General features: G+C 33.9%; 2 protein-coding genes across 2 annotated transcripts in view; both read left to right on the top strand.

Annotated features, from left to right (window-relative positions):
• Nucleotides 1-21,713, top strand: part of LOC133177137 (uncharacterized) — a 92,871-nt gene that overhangs the window by 19,784 nt on the left and 51,374 nt on the right. The gene's annotated exons all lie outside the window — the stretch shown is intronic.
• LOC133177075 (N-alpha-acetyltransferase 40-like) lies at nucleotides 898-11,567 on the top strand. The gene is made up of 9 exons (XM_061312171.1): nucleotides 898-953; nucleotides 1,051-1,095; nucleotides 2,474-2,524; nucleotides 4,230-4,282; nucleotides 4,930-5,025; nucleotides 7,281-7,442; nucleotides 7,573-7,656; nucleotides 9,644-9,721; nucleotides 10,770-11,567. The coding sequence occupies exons 1-9, from the start codon at nucleotides 948-950 to the stop codon at nucleotides 10,918-10,920; spliced, it is 726 nt and encodes a 241-aa protein (XP_061168155.1). The 5' UTR covers nucleotides 898-947; the 3' UTR covers nucleotides 10,921-11,567.

Here is a 21,713-nt window from a genome sequence, read left to right as displayed (position 1 = left end):
ACTGAGAACATGATGAGTGGGAAATTCCATATAAATTATAATGTTGTATTTTTTTTTTTAAAATCCGATGAGTCCGGAGTTATTATTATTTTTTAAAAAAGTTTATTTCAAGTTGGGTTTTTTTTTTTCTTTTAAGTATCCTAGTATCCTAAAAATAATCAAAACCTTTCTTTTTATCAATTTAGAAGAAAAACACAGATCCGAAAAAAAAAATGTTTTTTAAAGTTATTTCATGAAATAAACGATTGGACCGGCTTCATTTTCATTTGCTTAATTATTTCCTATGATAAAACACGCATTATCGTTTGGGATTTTTTTTTATATATATATAACTGACTGCATTTTATACAAATCTCCATCTCTGACACATAACTTTAACAGAATGTGAAATTATGTTAATAAATAAAATTTATAAGAATGACGCATCGATCCAAATAGATTTAAAAGCTGTACGATCTTATGTTTTTATTTTAAGCCAGGCTAATATCGCTCGTAGAGCAATACAATACTTTACAATCGGTTCATGCTTTTACATGTAAAACTACTCACTCTCAACCCGAATTTTTGATTTATTTTCATGAATATCTATTTATAGTCTGTCCCACGGTGCCAAGGACCTCACTTTTTATAAAACCAATCACTCCGCAGACGCTAAAACGGAGAAAAAAACGTGAGAGTGACCATACTTGTTGAAGTGTTTAATAAATTACTAGTAAAGCCCCCCCCCCCTTCCTTAAAATTCAGACCTTATCAATCACTTTAACCCAATCCTCCTTTTTCCCATTTTTTCTGAAAGAATTATTTTCCCGGAATCAATTGTAGTGTACGTTCGTGGTTTTCAACTTTACCGTATTGAATTCGCGGGAAACGGAGAAACCTCATACCCCGACTGCCGGGTGACTAGATCAAGACTATAATCACATTTGAACTTCATTTAACAGATAAATATGGGGGTGAGATCCTTACTTACAGTATGACAGTGTTTTTAAAGTATATTTTAATTTGATTGATAACTTTATTTCCTTATGTAATGTTTGTTTACGTTTTTAGCGGAAATCAACAAAAGGGAAAGAAAGGAAAAAGAAACGAAAGGAGGTGAGGTGACAAAGTGAGACAAATCTCTGAGATTAAAACTCATCAAATTCATTTTCTAACTTCAAATTTATGTTTCCTCTAAGTACAAAATCATAAGTATATTATCCAAGTAGTAAATTACTTGCATGCGGGTTGTACATGTATGTTCGTTCGCCCTAAAATTTGTTCGCCCTTAACGCCGTTCGCCCAGAGTCCGATCGCCCTAAAACTTGTTCGCACAGGGTCCGTTCGCCTTATTATATTGCAGAAAGTTGAATAATGAACCAATGGATTTTTTTAAATAAATCATATGTACATTGGTACATAAATGATAAATTGCACATGAAGACAACAGAAGTTAGTTAGAATAATCTAACTGTGTCTCGGGACAAGCCCTCACCACAGTTAGAATTCGTCCCATATACTTGCAATGTAGCAAATTGGAGTGGATCCACTCTGAAATGATTTTGAAGAATACAAAAGGAGTTGCACTGAAAATAACTACCAAATTAATCATAACAAACCTTTTTGAGATTGTATATGCCTTTTAACCTAAAAAATAATCCATATAAATATGAAAATTCAATTCATTTTCTCAACGTTTTTTCCTCGCTTCACATTTAATGCCATGTTGACATTTGGAACTCTCTGGATTGTTCATAGCAAATGCACAGAGTTCGATTTATCGCCGTGTTTATTTTGCAACATTGCCAATACACGGAACGGATTCTATCGTTAAACGGGGTCCGTAGGACAATATCATTTTAACGATAGAACGTTCTATCTAAACAGACGTATGCATGAGGTTACATTGTAAATACCTGTCTTATCACTGCATGATCAAAGACCCGACAGACCAACAGAAAATTAACGTCTCAGTCCTTTAATTGTTTTCAAAACATAACGCATATTGTATGATCCCCTAAATTACAGTGACATTTTTAAGTATAATTAAACCAATTAAGCATGTAAAGCACATAAATATCAAATTTGAAGTATTTAATTAAGATTACGGTAAATAAAAAAAATACTGTAGCAAGATTTGAAAAAAAACACCAAGTCATAAAATATTGAATAAAATTAATAATAAATGTTGATATTTACTATATACTGTATATATAATAGGGCGAACGAGATATAGGACGAACAAGAATAATGGCGAATGGACCCTGTGCGAATGGACTCATGTGAACAGGTAGATAGGGCGAACGAACCTGATACCTTGCATGAGACTCTGAGAACATTTTTGGAACATACTTTCCATTCGTTCATAATAGATATGGCAAGAAATGAGTACAAGTCTCAAATTAAATTATTTCTTGTCATATATGGTTTTATATACCACGTGTGTACAACTGTACATTTTATTCTGATTACAAGGTAATGAATACTATTTCAGGAAAATGCCAAGTACGATGCATCCCTGGCGAAAGTGGAAGCTGCGAACAAGGTGTGTACAAGTCATGGAAGTGTTTGTCTATATGCAAATTAAAAAACGCACTAAACATGCTTTTTGACAGGGACATGATTCCACAGAATCTGTTAATTTCTGTTGATCAGTGGGTAGAAAATTCCACAGATTTCTTGCTTCTATATGCGTTAGTGTACTTTAACAGGTTGGGACTAATTGCCCAAATGGGATATAGCAGCCCATTTAGGATATATAATAATACCCTGTTTAGGAGATTGATCCTTCAGAAGATCCTTAACTTCATGAAGATCAATCTCACAAACTCTAGGATTATAGAAAAACTTGCATGCTAAAAGTTATAGTACTCAGTTTATAATTTTGTGGATTTACAATATTTAAAGAAATTTTTTTTTCTTCAATTTTTGCACTGTAAATTTATATCCCAATTAGGATATTATATCCCAAACGGTTTGGCGATTTTCCAAACCTGTTAAAGTATCCTTAACCAGATTTCATAAAATATAAATATATAGTATAAATTAATATCATACGAAAAAGTTACTTCTACAGGACATTGAAATACAGTAATAATTCGTGTTGTTACCTGTAGTGCTGAGTATCACGATTGATATACTGCGATGCATATTGTAAAAAATCATGATTCACCAGCAATATTGGTACAGTGATGAACAATGCTACCATGGTTGATATTATATAAATGGTGCCTGTTTTGGAGGGTAACAGTTGAAATTGACACCCCAAGGAAAACCATTGTCAACCGATGCGTCAGCGGAGGTTGTCAGTGGTTTTCCGAGGGGTGTCGATTTCAACTGTTACCCTCCAAAACAGGCACCATTTATTTTATTATACTGAATGTCTTATTGATTTAGGATGTCAACAACAAAAAATTGTCAATCATTTCTACATTCACGTTTACAAAGCTCTCAAACTCCCCGCTTCTATTTTTCTCAGTAAGAAAGCTTCGAAAAAAATTTACCGACCTCTTTATTGTTTGTTAGATACTCAAAATGTCCTTTATCATCTAAAGTTTCATTTTTTCTGCACTTGCAAGCATGTTTCGTCTGTTGTTTGTTTTCAATTAAGCTACATCAGACGCAAGCTTTATTGACGTTTTTTCGGCTTCTATCAAACGCACAACTGACGTTGTGAGAATTCTACGGTGAACCGTACCCGCATTATTTGCATGCATGTGACATTTTCGTAATGTTACCCGTTGCCAAGTGTGTTGCTAACGCTGAGGGTAACATTACGGATTGTTAAATGCGTCTTAACCAATCATATTTTAGTATTTAACATGAAAGTATAATACTATATAAATAGTTAAAACCATTGTCAACCTCCGCTAACACTTTGGTTGACAGTAGTTTTTTTTGGGGTGTCAATTTCAAATGTTACCCTCCAAAACAGGCACCATTTATACAATGGGTCACCTTGAGGTCTCTGTGGTATTGCATATTTATCATTTGTTATAATAATGTCTCTGGAGAGGCTATTACTGTTAAGGTTTACAGCTACAATCATGATATTGTAGCAAAGCAGAACAAATCTGCTCAAGTTCAATGGCATGTAATAGAAACTAAGTTGCAATTTAGGAAACTAAAAATTCTAAAAGCCTGATAATTTTGACCAGTCATAAGTGCCAAATTCTCTACTCTGACTGGGCAGTTTTACTATTTCTCAACATAATATTATGATTAAAATTGCAGTGGAAATTATATTTCAGATACCAGACCCCCTAGAGTTAGTGGCACCTTTCAAAAAATTCGAGAGGAATGGGTTTGTATTTATAAACTTGTATAATTTTTCACTTTGTATGGATTTGTACTGTAGATAATGATTATTGTACATTTTAATGTGGTCCAGTATTACTGTATGTATTAAATACTCCGATCATTTATGTAAAATTATTCTTGTGAAAAATGACTATACTCATAAATATGAAAATGGAAACATGGAATGCTGTGAATAAAATGTCAGTAAATTATTGACAAAGTCTAGTAAGGAACACCTTTTAACACAGACAAATTTAAGTATCTTGCACATTCATATGTAAGGTTCAGGATGCAATGAGGCAAGAAGATTATATCATGAATATATTATGACTTCGATATCTCAATCTCTCTGTTATCTTAAAACATTTTATGGTAGCCCCATCATGTTTAGGATATCAGACTTTGCCTGTACTGTGATGAGAGATTTGTCCAATCGTTTGAATTCATTGAGAGATTTCTTCTCACCTTTGATATAAAATTAATTAGAAGAGATTTTTGTACATATTACTCCTTGGCAATCATTATAAGCATATTAAATGAAGAATCCAAATACTATTAGATACAACATTCTGAAAATGAAGTTTGGCAAGAAAAGTACGCTTAATTAATACTAGCAGTACTTGGTTTATAATGGAGAGATGTCTTCTATAGTTTGAAGTTGAAAATTGAGTGCAAAAAGGTGACTGGTATGGAGAAAGAGCTGATTGACTGGGCATTTCAACTGACCAAGGCCAACATGCAGAAAATGTAAGTACTGACCGAGGCCAACTTGCAGAAAATGTATTGACCAGTGAAATGTGTATAAGTGGTTTATAAAAAAGCATAAACTGTTCTGACCCAGGTTATACCAGTATAACTTGGGAAGCTATTAAATTCCTTATAATTTAATTTCCCATCAATGAGTGTAGAAAATAAGAATTTTTTTTCTTCAAAAATGCATTTTAATAAATCTTAATTTAAAAGTAACGTCAAGTGAATTGATACTTTTTTGACGTAAGTCATTGTGACGCAGGCAACACAGGTTATACAGTATAAATTAATTTTTCTATCCAATCAAATGGGGTGTTCAGAGTTGTGGAAAACTGCCGGCAAAACTGGCAAAAAATGCCTGAGACCAGTAAAAATGCTGTCGATGTCTGTCCAAATGACCCGCCCCTTTTTCTGGTTAAAGTTTTTTGTTTTTCCATTTATCATAGGCGCACTTCCCAGCTTAATTATTGACCTTATATATATGATTGCGTCAATACTTTTTCTTTACACGAAATCGAGGCTGTAAATAAAAGCAAATCCAGCATGGTCTCGTGACCTATTAAAATCTACAACTGGGACAGAATTAGGCAGAAAACATAAAGAAACAGATAAAGACAAGCTAAATATGTAGAAATTTCAACAGAAAGAATTCAAACACAGCTGGGGAAAGCAGTAAATCAAGTACTTCCAACTGTCTCGGATTTCATTTTTCATGGATTATGTTTATATCTTTATTATCGATACACAGAATTTCTTCCATTTTTTAGACTCCTTTTCTAGGTTAATATAATTCCCAAATGCGTAAATGTTTCAAAAAATACGTTTACTATGCTGAATTAGCATTGTCACCTGCCCAAAAAAAGTGAAATCTAATATTGTTATAAATGCAAAAAACGAAAACGGAAGACGACTTGGAAATGGAGACTGAATGTAATATCATTATTGAGTAAATATATGTGTAATAAAGTAAATAAATGTTATAGATTTTTTTAAAAGAACAAGTCTCAATAAAGCTTATCTGTGGTCCCCGGTTACTCGTCAAATTTCGAACATTTATTAAAATTTTTAAAAATTAAATTTTATTATTAACTAATGTCTTTATTATTTGAATCATCATCTAAAAATGTCAAACAATAGATATAGGCAGCATACGAAGCTGCACGTTGATGGTAGGGTCCTTTGATTTTCATGAATATCAAAAGAAATCAGCGACAGGTACACACTTCAAAGCTTTCGTAAACACCGAGGACAGGTTTGTTCAGAGTCGAGTTTGAAATATAATGTGTATATCATATGTGTAGATGTTTAGTGAAAATATCTTTGTTGAACAACCCTGTGCTCTGTGTTTTCTAATTAAAAGTATTAAGATTTTGAATCTCTTGGCTGATTTCATTTACATGCGATTAACCTCTTTATGACCTGTTTAGAATCATAGCAAGCCACGTGGATTTGTATCGTTATGGGTAAATGCCCACAGTAAACATGCTAGTTCTCAGTTGAAACGTACTCAGTTTTATATCGATCAGCAAGGACTTGCTTGGTTCATCTTGATATATAGCTTTTATTGCCAAAGTTTTGTAAATATAGAAAATTGTATTTGTAGTTCATTGTGAATCTTGAACATATAATTCGTCTTTGAAAGAAAAACATCATACCAAGATCTTCTTTTTATAGTATCTAATCTAAATGTCTCCGCCCATTTCCATGTAATAGAGAAACCGTAGTCTGATCGGGGGAAAATGTTCCAGCATTTTTTAGTGCGATAGGTGTTAAAAATAGGCTTGTACTTTTTGATATGTTTAATTATTCATTATAAATACACAATGTTTTAATTAGAAATACTTCGTTTTACACAATGAAAACAATCAAAATACCGTATGCTAATATTTAACCGGTAAACCAAGGGTGTAAAAAGGGACCACACTACTATACTTAAGTAGAATACTCCTTTGCAACTTACTATTTTGGACCGGCAAAAATCACTTCGGACCGGCTTATTTTGTCTTCTTGCCGGTCCGAATGACTGGCTATTTGAAAAAGTTTTCCACAGCTCTGTGTGTTACAACCAGAATTAAATTATTTGAATTTGATTTAATTAAAGCAATAAAATACTGAATTTAAAAAAAAAAACTATTCAAAAGATAACAATAATGAATTCAGATTTGTTTTGGGAAAATGAATAAAGCAACTCTAATTCTTACTGAACATTTAATGACATTGTGTCAGTATATGACATTTATTACCTGTTACAGGTATGAAGAGAGTGATTGGGGATGGAAAGATAAGGATAAATACACAGAAATGACAGAGGAGAAAGCCCAGTACCTGATCGCCTCCGACGTCACAACTGGTAAGCCTGTGGCCTTCACTCACTTCCGCTTCGACATGGAGTTGGATGAGGAAGTTGTGTACTGGTGAGCGTTTGATCTCATCTCATCTCGAACATTTTATCTCAGCCCTTATGATTACAGAATTTATTTTACAAGTGATACAAGGTTAAATTTTTAGACATAATACAAACTTAGGGGTCAGCTTTTTTTGTAGTTATGAAATACAGTTGGAAACAGAATGTCGCCGTAAAGGCCTGGGTAAATTTTTAATGCAGATTCTGGAGTTACTGGCTTACAAGTAAGTAGACTTGTGGTAATCAGGAGATTCTTGATGTATTCAAATTCAGTTACAGTATTTGTTAGAATGATTTTAAAATTTAGCTAATTGCAGATCTATAAATGGTTAAGGGCTATTCCAGGAAAAAATGTATGGGAGGGTTGGACGGCACTTCATATATTTTTGTATGGGTAGTGGGTCTGTAGCAATTAAAATTTGTATGGGTGGTTGTCCTCACTCGAAATATTTTTAGATTGGTGGTTGTATTTACCCTCACAAATAATCAAGTGCAAAGTTCTTCTTTCCTCTCATTTTGTATAAATCAGTAAATACCGATATTTTCGTCCTAAACAGTTGTAAAGTGTGTTTACATTGAAAGTGAAAGTAGAATCGAACAAAACGGAAACAAGGGCAGATAACTATAAAAACATGTGCAACTGAGACTGCAATGACAATGGGGGATTGGAAAACGGATTCGTTGTGGTTTGGACTACCTGGTCCAGTTTCTTTTCTCCAGTTTAATCAAACTTGATTACATAAGTAAATTAAATGATATTAGAAACAATCAAAAAGATCGTTTTATTTTAAACCGAAAGTAGAAAAAAACGTATCTGATAATGAACGTTTTAGAGCATGACTATGGAGTTTGCAAGTCAAATATTTTACTTTATACCACATACAGAGTAAAAGGAAGACGAGATAGGAGTTTGAAAACAATATGAAATATATTATGTCAAAAACATACCAGTCCTTAACCTATTAAGTGTTAACTTGTCGAACTTGTATGCACCAATGGTCTAAGTTGTTAGATGGGATTTAGAATACATTCAATACATTTTTTTTTTATTTTTAGTTGTTCATAGAATCTTACAAAACTTATGTTTCTGTTAAAATTGTTGGCATAAAACTATCTTATTTTTTTTCAAAAAGATTTAAAACATTTTTAAAGTAATGCAAAAAAGAAATTTATTTGCATAATAAAATTTTTTTCTTAGTCATAAGTTCTTTTGTAAAGCGGGCCCTGGTTGGATAGATGTCAAAACCCAACACTCATTCGAAGTCAGATAAATTACAATACCTGAAAAAAGTACATAAAATTTTACTGTATATATATATATATATATATATATATATGTGATACAATTTTTTTTTTTAAATTTAGATGGGTGGTTGTATCAAAAGCAATTTTAAATTGATGGGGGGTGGGGTAGAAGGTAATTAAAAATGTATGGGTGGTGGGGTAAAAATAAAAGTGCCTTCCAACCCCCCCATACAATTTTTCCTGGAATAGCCCTAATCAGTTTGTCTATATTAACGTTCATTACATAGCTAATAAATACTTTTTAATAGAAAAAAAACTGCTATAAATCTGGAGGAGTTAGTGTCTAATATCTTAATTTATTAATTTATTTCACCATGATTTTGTGATAAGTATACAAATACATCCCAAAACATGATGAATTCAATAGTTCGGTATGTAGCACTTAAACATAATTCTGACTGGTCAACTGCTCAATGATAAGATTTTATGTCAGATAGTAGCAGTAAGGGAAGATGTGTATTTCTACACAAAATTATCAAAGAATAACTTAGTGTTTATAAACCTCAATAAGAAAAACAAACACAGGATAAATAGTGATGTAATATTGAGCACATCCAGGACAGATGTTGATATTGCATACTTTAACTGTAGATACCAGTATTGAACAATTATCACTAAATTTGAGTTTCCAGTACAGATCAGTTAGAAAATATTTTAGTTACAGTTGAACTTGGGTGTCTCAAATGTCAATATCTGAAATACTATGGATATATCAGTGATTTGAAAGTCCCCAATCACCTTTTCTTTATGTATTTTTAACCTCAATAGATCAAAATCTTGAATACATGTATCTCGAAATTCTCCCTCGTCAAGTTTGAGTTAACAAAGTTTAACTGTATATATAATAAAGATTTATTCTAATCAGTTTTTTTTCTAAGCTCATTCTTTTTTTTTTTGTATTTTCAGGACAGAAATGACTAAAGTGATGCTGACTACATTTAAGAACAACAAAGTCTCCCAAGATTTCTTCAAGAAAACAATGAAGTAAGTGTGGGTGTTCAAGTTAAGAAATTTTGTGTCCTTAAAGTTTTAGATAAAGCAGGTTTGAATTACGCAGAGAAAACCAAACTACACTTAACGTGAACGTAGTATGTTATGACAGAGTAAAAACTGTATGTACATCTAGCTTAGAATTCACTGGTTAACTTTTGGTATCTTCTAAATATGATATGCTTTCTTTTATTAATTTTGCTCTAATTAGATTATTATTTCATTAATATTAGTTTCATTTTTACTTTTATGCTAAGTGAAAATAATGCTTGAAAGACTATGTCTATTTCTGTATTTAAATTACTTATCAACCAGACATAGCCTCATCCAATTTTGTGTTTTATTAAGGAATTACTGTGTACTTTGTTGGGTAGGCCAGGGCATTGCCCAGAGCCAGGGAATTAATGTCAGTTGGAAACTTGGGATAATTTGTGTAATGTACGAAGTGCCTAATATGCATGCCTAATAAAGAGAAATCAACACAATTTCAAAGAGTTATCAAATAGATAACAGTTGGAAAAAAATATAATCTAGTTTTTATCTTGCATGATAGTGTAATATTTCAGGTATGAAGTTGATGAGAGATCTCTAGAAGATTCATTGCCCATTATGCAAATTATCCCACGTTTCCAATTGTCATTTATGTCCCTGGCATACCCAACAGTCTAGACAGTAATTCCTTTAATATATTTACATTTATATGAAATAAAATTGTAAATACAGTAAAACACCCTTTCAACGAACATGCTTATAATGAATTGACACTTCTAGCAAGTGATTTTCATTCCCCTTGGATTTTAAACGTTGTGAAGTAAACAGTTAAACAAATTAAGTTTATATCGAAGCAAAATCGCCCGTCCTTGGCAATTCATTTTTAAGAGTAATTTACTGCATAAATAAAAAATGCTGTCTAATTGAATAGAATTGAAATACAGGAAGCATTCCCATGTTAATTTCTCTAGTTCCCGCCCAAAGAGTTATCAATGGAAAAACAGAAATGTATATATTCTAGATTTTACCTCATGGTGGTGTAATATTTCAGGTATGAAGTTGATGAGATATCTCCAGAAGATCCATTGTTTGATGACGGCTACCATTACGAAATCCTCAGCAAATCTATTAAACCTAAAGCTAAACCCGCAACCACAGACTCGGTTACCACAACAGACGCACAGCCCGTCACAGCCAGCTGATGATGGGGGTTCATATCACAGTTTGTAACAGAGGGCTGTGTAGGGGATTAAATAACAGCTTGTAACTGCTGGCTCTGGAGGGGGGGGGGGTTAGCTCACACCCAGATAATGATGGGGTGGGGTAAGGGGGATGGGTTATATCTTAGAACTATGATGCTTTGAATCATAGCTTTTAACATCAAGCTGAGAAGACTTTTATAAAGATGTGAAGAATTGGCTCCATTATGTCCACAGACTCACAGGTTGTGTGAAGAATTTACTGCATATATTGATAATATTTGAATTTATGTTTTGCATATTGATCATAAACAGTGTAGAAAATGATCATGTTTTTGATTTGTTACAATGACTGCAGTACAGATTGATTTCTTTGTAAATGAAGAATACTTTTCCTTTTGATATACATGAACTTATTTCTGATACAGTTTTCAAAAATTTTCAATGTATTGATAATTCTCCATAAATTCCTTATGTAACTGTCTTGAATGTGTTTCATAACTTAGCATGTCTTTATAATACAATCAGAGTGGATTAAAGAAAATGAACATCAATGCACATCTACATACAGTAACTGAGTGTTGATTCTAAAATTAATATTCAAGTCTTTGTGATGCATAATGGGACTTGAATAAACCACATCAAAAACATTTACATTTTTGACTGTTTATTGAAGTATATGATTTCTTATAATGTGCAGTAAGTAGTAAGCATTTCCTCTGCAAGCTAAAGTACACTGTACGTAAAAGCATTATTTTTCTGTTAGCAGAGACTGTGTTTGCTAGCAGTTGAGAAGTACAGTGTTGATAAATGTGTAGTCAATCTCTGAGAAGAATATACTGTAATGGGATGTAGACAAATGGTTTAATTTTTATTTCATTTCAAAGTTGGGGGAGCTTATGTAATTCCCTCATCTTCAGCGGCCCAGGTTGATTTTTTTTCTCAACATTTTTTCTTTCCAAGTATTTCTGTACCCTGTATTGATCATAGTTACATGGATGATGCATCTAGTATGTTTTATTCTACCAGAGCATTTTCTACTAGAATGACCAGGTTAATATTTTAAGAGTAAGATAATGTTTTTGGACCAGGTTTAACTTTTTAGAGCAGGTAGTCATTCCCAATGTAACTATGAGCCTTACGTGGACCAAATATGCATGGATGATTCGTCTTGGGATGAAAGCTACCAGAGTTACTTTGGATGCTGGATCTGGCCAACATTTTCCATGTGATTGAAAATGTTGAAGTTCAATATTATTGCTCTCACGTTCTAGATTAGTCAGATTCTATACCTCCAGCTTGAATAATCTTAGGCACTATTTCCCATACTTAAAAAAATTTTGTCATTTAATTTAAAAATAGAACTAAAACTTGTTGAAAGTTGTGTTGGGTTTATCTGTATCACTCCCAAAAGTGGTACTTTAAGCAAAAATTTTTTGTCGATTTGATTCGGAAATTTTTTCATTTTTATATTACAAACTTCTACTTGTTAGCTCTTCTGAGCCAAAGGCCATTTATGCATAAACTTTTTGGAATGTGGGCCATATCTCAAGAACCCCTCAGCCATATCTTTGTCAAATTTGTCACAGGGTATCTTTGGCCCAAGGGCTTTCATTAATACTAAAATAGGGATGCTACCCTTAAACAAGGGGAGATAATTAGGGAAATAAAAACAAAAGTAGTGTTTGCTAAAAAATCTTTTTCTCAAGAACCACTTAGCAGATTATCACCAAACTTACACATAAGGATGAAGATGTGTTGTAAATTGAAAATTGTTCAAGGCATCACATGATATTTTGTCAAACTTTGGTATTTTGCCCACTATAAGGACTAGGATCATCAAATTTTGTCGATGCATCTTAGGACCTTGGGATATGTTGACCAAAGAGTAGGTCATGGAAACCTACTTTTTGAATTTTGCAGGTATTCATTTTAAAATCGATTTTGATGCATATCTTGAAAACTTTGAAGCCCATGATCATCAAACTTGTCAGTTGATGTATCATGGGGTAGTGAAGTATGTCAACCAAAAAGTAGGTTACTGTGACTTACTTTCTGAATTATAAGGCTAATTATTTAAAAAAAAACATTTTAATTCATTATTTTGATACTTGGATAGTTAGAATCATCAAATCTTTGGAGTTGTTACATTTTTGGCCTTGCAATATATTTTTGAAGAAGTAGGTCACCATGGCCTACTTTCTGAATTATATGGCTAATCATTTTAAAAGCATTTTTGTTCACTATTTCCGATACTGAGAGGTTTAAAATCATCAAACCTTGTAAGTATTTGCATTTTGGGGTTTGCAACATATTTCTGGAAAAGTAGGTCACAGTGACCTATTATAAAATTCTGCAGGTATACACTTTCAATTTTAGATGCATATTTTGGACAATTGGAAACCTAGGATCATCAAACTTTGTCAGCTGGTGCATCCTAAGGCTCTGGAGTGTATCAACTATGAAGTAGGACACAGTGACCTACTTTTGGGATATCAAGGCTTTATTTGAATATCTCAGATGCTGTGTGTGTACATAAATTGGCATATTCAAAATTTAGCGCAATCACTGGGTATGGAGTTGTTGGCGAAATCATGAATTAGCGCTATACATGTCCGTGCTGTATATTGTATTTATAAATGATTTCTTAGCGGCATTCATGAATTAGCGCATCGTTGTCTGCTCCAAAGCCGCTTAAATATGAAGCCCGCTTTTTTAAGTCAAGCTTTTGTGAATTCATGCATCTTGGGTCCCCAGAATGTGTCAACCAAAAGAAAGGCCACATCGACTATTTTTATACCCCCCGCAAACGAAGTTTAGGGGGGGTATATTGGAATCAGCATGTCCGTCCGTCTGTCTGTAGACGAGATTTTGTCCGGACCATTTCTTGGAAACTGTTGGAAGGATTTGTCTGAAAATTTGTACACTTATTATTCACCATATGAAGGTGTGCACCTGGTATTTTCATTATGATTGGATAATTATTTTGCATTTTACAGGTGTTTTTTTCATTTTTATTATGTGGTTTTGTCTGGATCTGTTCCCAGAGACTATTGCATAGATTTGTATGAAAATTTGTACACTTATTATTTACCATATGAAGATGTGCGCCTGGTATTTTCAACATTATTTGATAATTTTTCTGCATTTTACAGGTGTTTTTTTTTTAATTTAATTTATTGACTTAGTCATTTTGGGTTCATGTCTAAGGTTTGAGACATAGAATCTAGAACATCTGTACAAAAATGTGAACTACAGCTTAAAACTACTCATTAGAACTAAAAAAAACCCCACAAAGTATTAAAAACAGTTTTTACATTACACAGCAGATAGTGTAAATCCATTTGTCCCTTGGGAGTAATAAGTGGACATGCATCCAGTTAAAGGTTAAAGATTAATTAATGAGTTCAGTGTGGGAAGCTGTTAGGGCATCTCTGATCAAGCAGGTCTTATCTATATCTCAGGGGAATTGGGCAGAAAGAAATAAAGATCTCTGTTGTCTAAGTCTCTTAATTGTAATTTATGTCTGTCAAAATACATAGTTACTAAAACCAGCCTTTTATTTTTAAAATGAGTTTGATATAAAGGTATTAAAATCAATTTGATTTTCTATAATTAATTATGATATTCTTTTTTTCAACAATCAATTTGCAGAGTGTCATGTCTCACAAAGATGGCAGATAGTTGCAAACTATTTTTTCAATGTAATAAAAAACACTGTAATTATTAGTGTTTATGTTTTATTAGGCTGCACCTTAGTTTCATTCATTAAATAAAGTGCCCCACCACAGCATGATACTCCCATCAAATATTGTTAAATTATCATAAACAGTTTAGATTCAATTGTTTGAATGATATCTTAGCGAGACAAGGCAGTCTGCAATTTGTTGTAAAGATATAAAAATTCAAATAAAAAATGTACAATAAATAATTAGTTTAAGTTATATTATACAGTATCATATAACTTTTAATTATTATATACAATATCAAATTAGTTTTAATTACATCAAATTTATCTTGAAAGTAAGACTAGACAACAAGAACAATTCAATACAACACAAGCAATTAATTAAGAGACTGATTCCTTTTGCCCAATTCCCAAGAGATGTAGATAACACCTGCTTGATCAGAGATGCTCTATCAGTTATCTCCTCACACTAAACTCATTAATTTCTCTCTAATTTGACATGCAATTTTCTGCTATCAAAATTTTCCTTGACCAGTGCCTGATCATTACACCCATGGGAGAGGTGGAATTTTTGTTGTTACAGATTGCTGTAAAGAACATAATGAAAAAAATAAGACTAGTATTTTCTTGATTTAACACTTTTTTAATAAAGATACTGCAATACTCTGACATCTTTTGGGACTGTGTCATTTAAAAGTTAAAAGACATAGTTTTTTGATTCTAAGTCTAATGGTTTTCTAGTTATGATTTTTCCATATCTGGCCATAGCGTCTTTATTAAAGGTCAGAGCAACCTGGTTTTAATGTGCGACACACCTTCTACCCTAGATGTATCAGCTGACAAAGATTGATAATTCTAGGCCTAATAGTATTAAAGTTATGAGCCGGACATGAAAAAGCTAACGGACGGACAAACATGAACGCTATAACATAATACGTCCCGTCGTAAGACGGACGTATAAAAATATATAATGAGTAATTAAATTTTCACTGTAAATGTTTAAGGAAATTGTGAACACCTCTCACATCTAGAAAACATTGGTGATTTGGTACTTTCTCTGAAAAACCCAGCGGGGGGTATTTGTCCCTTTTGGACAGTTATAGTTGGAATTTCAAGGCTCTATCTGAATATTTCGAATAATGAGATACTAGGCATCATCAAACTGCCAGTTAATGCATCTTGGGTTCTCGGAGTGTGTCAACTGAAAAGTAGGTCAACATGACCTATTTTGGGAATTTCACACTTGTCTCAATAATTAGGATAATAAGCGGCTTAAAATCGTCCATCTCATCAGTGGATGCAACTTCGGTCAATGGACTGTTTCAAATAAAAGCAGGTCACGCAGTGACATATTTTTGAAATTTTATAGTTGTAATTCAAGATTTCGGATACTAAGAGGCTTAGAGTCATCAAATTTTGTTAGTTGACTTACTTGGGTCAAGCAAAAAGTAAGTCACCATGACCTACTGTTAGAATTTCATGGTTATATCTAAATATTTGGGATAACTTTAAGATGCTTGCATAGAATCATCAAAAGTTGTGAGAGTTGATGTATCTTGGGTCCTCGGAGTGTGTCAACCAAAAAGTAGGTCACCATGATCTACTTTCGGAATGTTAAGGTTATATCTAAATATTTCGAATGATTGATTGATTGTTTCTTGTTTAACGTCCCTCTCGAGAATTTTTCACTCGTATGGAGACGCCACCACTTGCCGGTGGAGAGCTGCAAATTTTGTCCTATACTCAGCACTTACGGCCATTGAGCAGTGAGGGATCTTTTTCGTGCCAGCACCTACTGCGACATGGGACCTCGGTTTATACGGTCTCATCCGAAGGACCGGTCTCCACGTCCCCCAGTGGGATTCGAACCCGCGACGTAAGGATCAACTCCTTACTCCGCGACTCTAGAGCAGACGCTCTAACCACTGTGCCACACGGGCGACTATTTCGAATGATAAGAGCCGTAAAATTATAAAACTTTTTCAGTTGTTGCATCTTAGGTTCTTTGAGTGTGGTAGGTCACGTTGACATTCATTTTGAATCTCAAGGCTAGATCAGTAATAGGCTTAGAAGCATCAAGCATTGTCAGTTGATGCACTATGACCTCTTTTTGGAATTTCACACATTTATCTCAATATTTAGGATAATAAGAGGCCTAAAATAATCAAATTTTGTCAGTTGATGCATCTTGGGTCAAAGGAGTGTAACGAACCAAAACTATGTCACAATGACCTACTTTTGGAAAGGATACTAAGAGGCTTAGAATAGAAGTGAAAGGGTTGTACATTTTTTTCAAAAGAGCGATTCTAGGCCATTGGATGTCTAGTAACAATGTGTTTTAGTATGTTCTTTCATTACAATCTTTTTTAAATTTTTAAACAATAGTGAACTACAGATATTTGATTTTTTTCACTTGTCTGCTTTCATACTGAGCAACAAACAGATTGTCATTTGTATCTGTACACAGTCCCCAGGGTTCACTCAGACCACAGTCTATGTAACGGAGGAAATCTCCATCCAGGTCTATGATGTGGACACAGTCATTATTATCATCAGCTGTAAGGATGTGATTCTGACTGTCTGTGGTGATTCCTTGTGGATTGAATGGTTTGTTCTTTGGAGCAGGGGTATATCCAGTGTACCTGAATCTCAGTTTCCCGGCCTTATTGACCACCACCACTGCTTTAGCTCCATTGTCAGACACACAGATATCCAGGTTCCTGTTCTCAGTAATGCGTCTATGAAAACTACCAGAGGAAAAGAAAGGAACACCTTTATCATCAAACTGAATGGTTTGTTTCTCTCTGGAACTAGTACAACTAGTGTAACGGACTACTTTTGATGGTTTCTTGTCATCATTTTCCATGATAACTAGAAGGTCACCCGAAGAAGTGCTACAGACACTACAAGGTTTCCAGTTCTGTAGTTTAATCACCTTTTCTACCATTTCTTTCTTCACTATATTCACAGACTTATCCTTGTTATCAGTATAAACTAGGTCTCCTCTTGCTGTCACTGTTATGTCCTCTGGTTCATTCCCTGACTTGGTTCTGATTGACTTGAGTAGTGATCCCTGATTGATGCTGAATAGTTTCATGGTGTTTGTATTTCCTCTTGTCCAGATTTCTTCATCATTCAGGCAAGCCACACTGAAAAGGTAAACGCCATATCCAGTGTCTATGGTTGTGATTACCTCTGGTTCATCAAGCAGCTGTCTGACTAGAGGGAAGGATCCAGATTTTCGAGATTTCTGTTTAATTTCAGGAGAGGATCCTGTATTTGGTGATTTCAGCCTGTCTTGAGGAAAGGGTCCATCAGCTGGCGATTTTTCTGTATTGTAACCATGTTTTTCTGTTATTATTGATAGTTTGCTTAAACTTCCAAATAATTTGACAATGCTTTTATTGTCGATCTGTAATGAAGTGAAAACTGGCACCGAAGCATCTATTTTGGCAGGCATTGTTTCAATTTCCTCATTTCTACTTTTATATGAGAGTAATCTTGATAAATCATTAGTGTCTTGAATTTCATCTGTAAGTTGTATCTGCTTTTCAACATCGACCATGATAATATTTATTTCATCCAGATGTTTCATCATGACCTCAAGGTGTGTAATTTTCATCTTGCTGATTTCAGTTTTCATTTCCTGGACTACAGAGTCTATTGCTCTATGCCAATCCTCTCCATGTTTGGTCACACATTCAGACAGTTCCTTGTACTCGGATTCTATGTGGCTTGTTCTTTCTTTGATCTTGGTTGCGATTTCTTGATATTTTGGATAGATTATAGTTTTCAGTTCTAGATGATCTTGCTTTATTTCTACTTTTTTAGGTCCAATTATATCTTGAAGCATTGAGATTTGGTGACCAGAGTGTAGATTATTCGCAATACAGTGGTTGCAAAGTGGCTGATGACAATCTTTACAGCAGAAATCGCAGCGATTGTTTAGGTGAGACTTACATTCTGGGTAGAGAGGAGTGGATCTTCTGTCCTTAAAGTCAACAATCTTGTGAGGTTTTGAGAAGTCAGCAGAAAAGTGTTCCCCCACACAGGCTTTGCACAAGTTTGCAAGGCATGTATTACAGTGCATCTGTACCCCGGCAGTCTTACACACGTGACATCGCATCACGTCCTGGGCACCGGTAAATCGGTCCATGACAATATCTCGCTCTGTGAAATGAAAATTTGACATTAAAAAATTAGCATTTTTAACCAATGATGACAAGTTTTTAAATGTAAAAAATTCGAAAAAATGACATCAGTGAATATTAATCCGATGTATTATTAATGTATTGATAGGAGAAAGGCTACTAACAAACATTTGTAAATTCTATGGTCATTATAATGACCTTGTTAACCGATCGTATTTTGACTGACATGTTTCCCACCAATTGTCAACCGGTTATTTTTATACCATGTTTACTACGTATTTCTCTGTTTACCTGAACAAAACAGAGGTCTTATGCATGTAGAGGGTGTGACTGGTCAACAGGGGATGCTTACTCCTCCAAGGCACATGATCCCACCTCTGGGGTTTCCAAAGATCAATGTTTTTGCCTTGTTTAAGATTCTTATTCTTTACAGGATTTATGACTTTCACTGTTACTTATCTACACATTCTTCATTATAGCTTGAGTATCGTCTTCGAAAATAACAATCATTCATATATTCCAGTGTCATTGATCCGAGTGTAGTGAAATATGAAAATAACGAATAGTGTTCAATCTCGAAAGTCCATTGAAACGGTACAAAGAAGAAGGTATGGTTTTAGCTTTATTGTGCCCTAAAAATTTAATGTTTTCAAAAAGTTTTGAAACAGGCTTAAATATTAGTTGAGTATATGGCTGTAATAAATCAGGAAAGAATATAGCATGATGGAGTTCCATTCTGGATATATGACGTCATTAATTTGATGCATTTCTCTATTTTAAACAGAAAAAGCCTCAAAATGACCCATTTCAAGGGTTATTTTCCTTAAGAAAATAGTGTCCACAGCCGTCGCCCACGTTAATTTTTAGATATGTTGTGTAAAATTCTTTGAAAAATCACATATCTCAAAATCTTTGTGGGCGATGCCTGTGGACAATATTATCTGAAAGAAAATTCCATTGAAAATTGATGTCTTCTGCAACTTTTTAAGAAAATACGGGAAAATGCACAGGTTTATGACGTCACAATTAGCATTTGGAAGGTCATGTGAGAAAAAAAGATTTGTATGATCTTTCTGCATGGAATTTCAATAATTCAAAAAGCATGAGTTTTAATATTTTACATCACTTTCATTTTTAAGAAAAACACAGGGCAAGATTTGTATTGAAACCGTACCTTGTTCTTTGGAGCAGAGCAAACACGGACCTCAAAATTTAGAGGTGGGTTCATGTGCCATGGAGGAGTGAGCATCCCCTGCCGATCGGTCACACCCGCTGTGTGCTCCTTGACATGATCGGAAAACAAAAACCGGAAAAATCCGTAGACAGTCCAGGGTAAAAATAATGACCTAACAATTAGTATGGAAAACGTCAGTCAGCATTTTTTGACTCAATGATAGGTTGTATGTGCTGACAAGGTCATTGTATCAACCGAAAAACTTGCGAAAAGATGACTTCAAACAAGACTGTTGATATCCTTGTTTCGTCAACTTGTTTGTCAATATCTTGCCTCGTTTTAGAAATTGTTCATATGTAGAGCATGCTCTTGCGTATCGAATCAACTGAGAGACATAAACCCCATATGCAGGTGATAAGGGTATATTGCTACACAAGTAAGGGATGTTGACGATGGAAAAGTTGAAGTCATCACGTTTATCACTTTATTGTTAGGTTACCATTAACGTCTTTTTCTAGTAAAATATCTAAATGTGAAACAGATGTATCAGAATCTGTGGTATCTTTTATTTCAAGCTCACTGGGATATATCTCGTCGACATATGAATGAAAGTAACTATTGTTAATTGATAATGCGTCGTCGGTATATCGAAATGTCGAGTTGAAGGCCACAGCAAGTGTTTTCTTCTCATGTAGAAGTTTTTTTTAATAAATTCTACTTCATATGAATACAAAAAATAGGTCTGTTATTAAGGGGGGCACAATTGGTACCCATGGAAATTCCAACAGATTGTTGGAAGATGAAACTGTACTGAAGAAATTCAAACTAATTTATTGTTGTACACACTGACTAACGCATGGCAGGCGCGGATCCAGGAATTGAAGTTGGGGGGACAAAAAGTAGGCAGGGGCTCCTAGATTCTAGAGATTTTGTAGGTTAAAAATGAGGTCTACCGAGCAGACATTTTTTACATTTTCTCGACGAAACTATAATTTACGCTAACTTTGACAATTTTAGGAAGTGGGTGCGCCCTCATTAAATCCGCCAACTGCATAGTTTGGGATTCAAAGTGAAGAGCTCTCGGTATTATATCTATCCGACTCTAGGAAAATATATGAGGTATGGCCTGTAAGATAATATGCTCTGTGATTCTACTTACCCAACTTTAGGAAAAAACTAATCCACATGGAGTATGTAACGCGCCTAGAGAATGCCCCATTTGCCAGTAAAATTTACAATCTAGCAATCATCTTAATTTGAAATTTATGAATAAAAAAACGGTAGAAAAAAGCTGGAGTTGACATAGTTTTAAATAGTTGTTTCCGTTCTCTTGGCGATATTCTATGACCCAAATTCTAGAGAGATCATATCAAGGAAGCAAGAGAAAATAGAAAAAAAGGAAAAGTGCAGAAAAAAGGGAAATGGAGAACTATCTTTCCTGAAGAGCAGTGTAAGTGTAACGGACTTTTAGTGTTCTATGAGGAAAGAATAGCTGAAAACTGCTTGATCGCTTTTATATAACGAAAGAAAAAAAATGACTACACGACACAACTTAAGATTTCAAATAGGATTTCAAATTAAATAAATAAAATAAGTACAATATTGTTTATCATCTCGCGTGCTGATTTTGATTTATTGAATATTTTAAAATCGTTATTTACATGTCGCGTGCTGATTTTGATTTATTGAATATTAATCGTTATTTACATGTCGTGTGCTGATTTTGATTTATTGAATATTAATCGTTATTTACATGCACTTTTATTGACTGCAACCGTAAACT

This window comes from Saccostrea echinata, unplaced genomic scaffold (genome assembly GCF_033153115.1).
Source record: "Saccostrea echinata isolate AGI-Se365-2 ecotype Australia unplaced genomic scaffold, CSIRO_AGI_Sech_v1 ptg000002l, whole genome shotgun sequence".
Taxonomy (NCBI): Eukaryota; Metazoa; Mollusca; class Bivalvia; order Ostreida; family Ostreidae; genus Saccostrea; species Saccostrea echinata.
The sequence above is the reverse complement of the archived record's forward strand: the minus strand, read 5'-3'. Positions and strand labels throughout refer to the sequence as shown.

What these genes read in the sequence shown, in the direction of transcription:
- LOC133177075 (XM_061312171.1), top strand. An exon ending in AAAAAATTCGAGAGGAATGG is followed by an intron (nt 4,283 to 4,929) that starts GTTTGTATTTAT and finishes TGTCTTCTATAG; the next exon opens with TTTGAAGTTGAAAATTGAGT. An exon ending in GATGAGGAAGTTGTGTACTG is followed by an intron (nt 7,443 to 7,572) that starts GTGAGCGTTTGA and finishes CTTTTTTTGTAG; the next exon opens with TTATGAAATACAGTTGGAAA.